The following is a 6029-nucleotide window of genomic DNA, read 5'->3' as shown; positions in this document are numbered from 1 at the left end:
ATTTTGACGTTTTCTACCCATTAGAAAGATGTAAAATACCCCGAAAAAGATGACGTCGAGAAAAAGAGGTTATTTACATGTGCTTTTTTAGACAACTATTCAATAATGACTCAGCGATTTGTACTACTATAATTAATCAAATACTGTCAAAACAGTTCTCGTGGCTTCTAGAAGAGAACACAAATATGATGCAAACTAAAAAAAAAAAACTTTAAGCCACTGATGTTTATTTTATAATGGTCAACCTTACAAACCACAGTTATGTTCAGTTTATTCTTTAATACTCAAACACATTCATATATAACTGTTATATATAATTGCCGATGGCTGCTCTGTCACTTAATGCTACATAATGTAACCCAACACCACAGGGTGTCTTCTACAGCGTCAGTTACCATGGTGACAGCCGTTTAGTCAAGGCCATTGACCTTATTTGTTTGGAGAAGCGGAAATCGAGCAGAAACAATTTTTTTTCCTTTCACAAAGCCAAAGGTGATCATATAATAAACGGATAACTCAATGTTTCTAAGGCTAAACACAAATAAGATGCAATTCTATTTCTTTTAAATTAAAAAAAAACTGACTCAGAGGTAAAAACCATTTGCAGACATCACATTCAATATGGGAATGTAATAATGTAACAAATTACGTGAATAGATATATAAAACTGAATCTAAATTCAAAATCACAATCATTAAACCAAATCAACAGTTACAATACATGAGTCATTGGCATCAGGCTATAGTAAAAGTACATTTCTGATTTCTAAGCTCAAATTTTCATCAGTTATTCATAAATTTATGGCACTCTGCCATCCTATTGTTGTCATAGTCTTATGAGACTGACTGACTGAGACATTTCTGTTGAAATAGAAAAAGAAAAATAAATACTATGAATACAAACACAGCCTTTCTGGTCACCAAACTACAAGAGATAATGACACTTAAACTGTTCTCCAACTCAAGAAAAATGACTCACCATGAATTTACTACTAAATTAAAAACTACTAAACATTTTGGGACTTCATGCAAATGTTATGTCCAAATGAGTCATTGGGACAAACTTTTCGATCTTACATCCAAATTTCATCCAAGGGTCTTCTGAAGTTTTGAGACAATTTTCTGCAGTGGCGGTGAGACCTCAGTCTGTCGTCAAGCTGGAGGAAGCCATGCTGCAAGAATTGAAGAAATTTACGACATGAATGTCTGCGACACGATTTGTTTCTTTGTAAGGTCATGTTGATTTGATTATATGGATGACATCTGCGCGCGCATGTCATCCCCCCCTCCAAAAAAAACGTTTTCAACCATACTGGAAATCGTACATCCGTGAATAGTTTCATCAGGTTGGTAAGACACTGAGTAAAGAGGCTGTTTTTACACAACCAAATTTTTTTTTATTCAGCCGACGTTTCGGTGACCGTCTGTCACCTTCCTCGGGGCAATTCTGACTGGATCACTTGTACATTTGTGATCTGTGATCAAAGAAGCCACGTGACAAGCTTCACTGGGTCATTCTACTGAGGAAGACCAGAGTGACTGGTCGAAAGCTCTAGGTGAGAGAATTTTTTGTTTTGGAACAAAAGCTTTAACTTTAAACATTTGTGATATGTGTTTGCATCTGTAGCTAGCAGCGACACCTGTGCTGCAGTGCAATGTGAACCAGTCAGAATTGCCTGAGGAAGCACAGACGGTCACCGAAACGTCGGCTGAATAAAAGACCTGCTTGTTTAAAGCGTCTCTTTACTCAAATAGAATTTATTGTATGAATTACCTGGGTTGTGCTGGCAGAAGAAGGGTTGTTTCGCGTCGCAATGGACGCTCCGCCACTTTCCATCTGGGTAGTCAGCAATGACGCAGAAATGCCTCCTGTTAGGTTGTCCAGGGCCCCAGGCATTGTAGCCCCTATCCCCAAGCACAGCCCCATCCGCATATATATACCTAGGCCTTTCATATCCATTGTGATAGTGCAGGCCGATCCAGTAAGAATGAGTTGTGACCTTATCTTTTTCGACGCCCAAAATTTTAAACAAGCCTGATAAGGTTTTTTTGGCATATTCGTCTCGGGGCATGGCCAGGATACCACAGCCTCCACTATCTTTCCGACAGGTCTCGACTGCTTCGCTGAAGGTTTTGGGTGTGGTGAAGAGCTTGTAACACTTTACACGCCACTGTACATAACCATCAGATGGACAAGTCACTGGACAAAACGAAACAAACAAACAAATAAGCGTGTTAGTATGTGAGTGAGTATTGTGGGGTCGTGTGGCGTAGCGGCAGAGTGCGCGACTCGGAACTAAGAGTCCTGGGTTCGAGTCCTGACATGCCACCGATCTTGTGCCCTTGGGAAAGGCACTTTACACGACTTTCCTCACTTAGCTCACCACGTCTGGTGATTACATGTTGGAATAAATAAAAAAAAAGTATGTGAGTGATTTTTCTAGTCGTTAGATATTCATGTCTTTAAGATGAAGCAAATGCATAATGTTTACCTTCACATGGTCTAGCCGTACAAAGTACTACCCTGTCTATTCTTTCTCAAACACATCCAATACTACAGGGTGTCTGCTACAACACTGGTTACCATGGTGACAGACGTCCTGTCCAGGTCATTAACCTTATGCGTTTTTGGAACGGAAGAGGAAACTGAGAATATGTTTTCCTTCTGAGAATGGGAAAAAAGTCTTGATCTAAAGGGATGTGTAATTACCCCCTTTTCTGGATGTCTGGATGATAGGCCCAGGGCAAGCCTGCCCTATGGAGCCCTTTTCACCAGGTGGGCCAGGGGGCCCAACAGAGCAAGAGCCAGCTAGCCCCATGGCCCCCTTTTTACCAGGAGGGCCAGGAGGCCCGATAGGCCCAGGCCAAGCGGGCCCTATGGGCCCCTTTTCTCCAGGAGGACCAGCGGGCCCCCTGGCCCCTTTTCACCAGGTGGGCCAGGAGGTCCAACAGACCAAGGACCAGGTGGCCCTATGGGCCCCTCTTCTCCTGGAGGGCCAGCGGGCCCCGTGGCTCCCTTTTCTCCTGAAGGCCCCACGGACCCCTTTTTTCCCGGAGGGCCAGTCGGCCCCATAGGCCCCTTTTTACCAGGAGGGCCAGGAGGCCCGATAGGCCCAGGGCCAGCTGGCTCTATCGGCCCCATATTTGCTTGGGGTCCACGAGGCCCGACAGACACAGGCCCGACTGGCCCCCTGGCCCCCTTTTCTCCTGGAGGGCCGGCTGGCCCCGTGGTTCCCTTTTCACCGGGAGGGCCAATAGAGCAAGGGCAAGCGGGCCCTTTCGGTCCCATATTTGCTGGAGGTCCGGGAGGACCAGCCGGCCCTATTGGTCCCATTTCCCCTGGAGGGCCCCGAAGTCCATTCGATCCTGAAAGATATAAAAGAATAGTTTTATTTTCATGACAAAGATTCCAGGAGCTCATAGAATTTTACCACGAAACATTAGTAATGAATATAATCATAGCAAAGTACAAGTTATACAAAATAAATGATCCTGAAATGATTGTTACATTATTTTACTTACGGATTAGCTCAGCTAGACGCAGTTCAGTCTTCCCAGTCTTACTGTTCAGCTTGAAAATCTCTTCATAGTTCACGGTGCTTACAACTGTTTATAAAAGAACAGCTCGCACTAAGTTTATAAGCACATAAGAAAGACATCGCCCTCGCATGGCATGCTCCAGCGTCCGCCATGAGAGACATGCTGGTACTGGAGTGACTTAATCTGCAGATTATATATGATTTTTATTGAATTTGATCACATGAAGATCTAGTAGCAGACCATCCATCTTTTATAAAAACATTAGGCCCAAATCTCTTGGTAGTAGATATGGTGGGTGGTGTACGTATATGATACGCCACCAAAAAATTCTACCACCTACAATATCCAGGACAAAAACCAATGCACTACCAATTTGAATCACCAGGAGGCGCAAATGTCACATTGACCTTTGTCTTTACAAGACCTACCCAAGACCTACCCAAGACCTACCACCAGATATCATAACTAGCTACAAAGTCCTTCTTAACTTAATTCAATCACAAACATGTGGAAACACAGACAAAAAATACCTCCGTTTTCCATTGAGGCAATAAAACACATTCTCTCCATAAGGCCACAGCAAGTAAATTTTATGGTTGACATCCTCCGCAGACTTCAAATCTAATGCGAGCGGCCGGAACAAAACAAGGTTCCTACATTTAAAATTTTGACTCAAGCATTGTACAAATGGTTTTGATTCAGAACATCACATATACACAGCCAACATCACATATGACTGCATTAAAGTAAGAAACAAAACATTAAATCAGAGTCTTTTCTTGTCTCCTCTCTTCATAGTTATCTGCCATCCACCTTCCGACATAACAACAGACATCTTTGCCCATTTTCGGCATGTTGACCACTGTCAGAGGGCAACAAAATTTCTTTCTTTTTTTCAAAATCAGGTGAAAATTGATGCCCGCGCTGATGTCATCCATAAAAATTACTTGCTGTGGCCTAAAGTGATAACTAACCTGCTAAATATGGCAGCATAATGGCATTGACCACGACAAACACGACGATGGTGATTTGCCACATCTTCTTGCACAGGCCCCAACATTTCTTCCACATGTTGTTAGCTTCTTCATCGTAAGTCGCATCTAAGAAACACGTTTGAGTTAACCCTAATTGGGCCAGGGGGATGTCTATCTGGTCCTGTCCTTGGTGCTAGATCTACTATCACCGTCTATCTAGTCCTGTCTTTGGGACTAAAAGTCTAAAGGATTACAGGGAAATACATCTATAGAAGCGACACCTGTGCTGCAATGCAATGTGAACCAGTCATAATTGAAAAGACTTGGTTGTGTAAAAGGAGTTTCATTACTTAGTGTCTTACCAACCTAATGAAACTATTCACGGATATCTATCTGGTTCTGTCCTTGGTGTTGGAAGGTCTATGCGTAGCGCCAGCGACAAAAAGACCCCATAGTCTATCTGGCCCCGTCCTTGTACTAAAGAGTATATCTGGTCCTGTCGTTGGTAACAGATGGTCTACCTGGTCCTGTCCTTGGCACCTAAATGTCTATCTGGTCCTGTCCCTGGTACTTAAAAGTCTATCTGATCTTGTCCTTGGTACTAAAAGTCTATCTGATCCTTTCCTTGGTACTAAAAGTCTGCCTTGTCTTGTCCTTGGTACTAAAATGTCTATCTGGTCCTGTCCTTGGTACTAAAATGTCTATCTGGCCCTGTCCTTGGTACTAAAATGTCTATCTGGCCCTGTCCTTGGTACTAAAATGTCTATCTGGCCCTGTCCTTGGTGCTAAAAAGTCCTGTCATTTGTCTATCTGGTCCTGTCCTTTGCACTACAAAGTTCTGTCCTTTGTACTAAAAAGTCTATCTGGTCCTGTCCTTGGTACTGAAAAGTCTATCTGGTACTATCCTTGGTACTAAAAGTCTATCTCGTCCTGTCCTTGGTACTGAAAAGTCTATCTTGTCCTGTCCTTGTACTAAAAAGTTTATCTGGTCCTGTCCTTGGTACTGAAATGTCTATCTAGTCCTGTCCTTGGTACTAAAAGTCTATCTGGTCCTTTCCTTGGTGCTAAAAGGTCTATCTGGTCCTTACCTTTGTGCTAAAAGGTCTATCTAGTCCTGTCCTTGGTACAAAAAGTCTATCTGGTCCTGTCCTTGGTACTAAAAGTCTATCTGGTCCTGTATATTGAATGGTTTATTGTGCGAATACAAACTCATCGCAGCTTATGAGCTGAATTGCGAGTTCATGTACATATAAAAATTTCACAAGTTGACATAAACAATCGCTCTAAAAGTTTACAAACTGCGAACAGGTGACAATACATATTTAAAAGATGGAATACATATTTAAAAGACGCAATGCATATATAAAAAGGTACGATTACATATTTGAAAGATACAAATTAATTATCAAAGATACCAATTAATAATCTAAATGCCACAATTTTCTAAACTAATGTTTAGGTCTATCTAGTCCTGTCCTTGAAAAAAGTCTATCTGGCCCTGTCTTTGGTACTAAAA

The 6029-nt window shown here is 42.2% G+C and overlaps 1 protein-coding gene across 1 annotated transcript in view; it reads right to left on the bottom strand.

Moving 5' to 3' along the window:
- Window positions 1-2689: 2689 nt before the first annotated feature.
- Window positions 2690-6029, bottom strand: part of LOC109472928 (collagen alpha-1(X) chain-like) — a 6265-nt gene continuing 2925 nt past the window's right edge. The window contains exons 3-6 of the mRNA XM_019772794.1: window positions 4514-4639; window positions 3522-3605; window positions 2920-3365; window positions 2690-2860 (exon numbers count right to left, since the gene is read on the bottom strand). Of these exons, the coding sequence (XP_019628353.1) occupies window positions 2690-2860; window positions 2920-3365; window positions 3522-3605; window positions 4514-4639 (827 nt within the window). The remainder of the gene's footprint in view (window positions 2861-2919; window positions 3366-3521; window positions 3606-4513; window positions 4640-6029) is intronic.

Source organism: Branchiostoma belcheri, unplaced genomic scaffold (genome assembly GCF_001625305.1).
Source record: "Branchiostoma belcheri isolate BF01 breed outbred unplaced genomic scaffold, Haploidv18h27 scaffold29, whole genome shotgun sequence".
Classification (NCBI taxonomy): Eukaryota; Metazoa; Chordata; class Leptocardii; order Amphioxiformes; family Branchiostomatidae; genus Branchiostoma; species Branchiostoma belcheri.
Note: the sequence above shows the minus strand (reverse complement) of the source record. Positions and strands in the feature narration are given on the sequence as shown.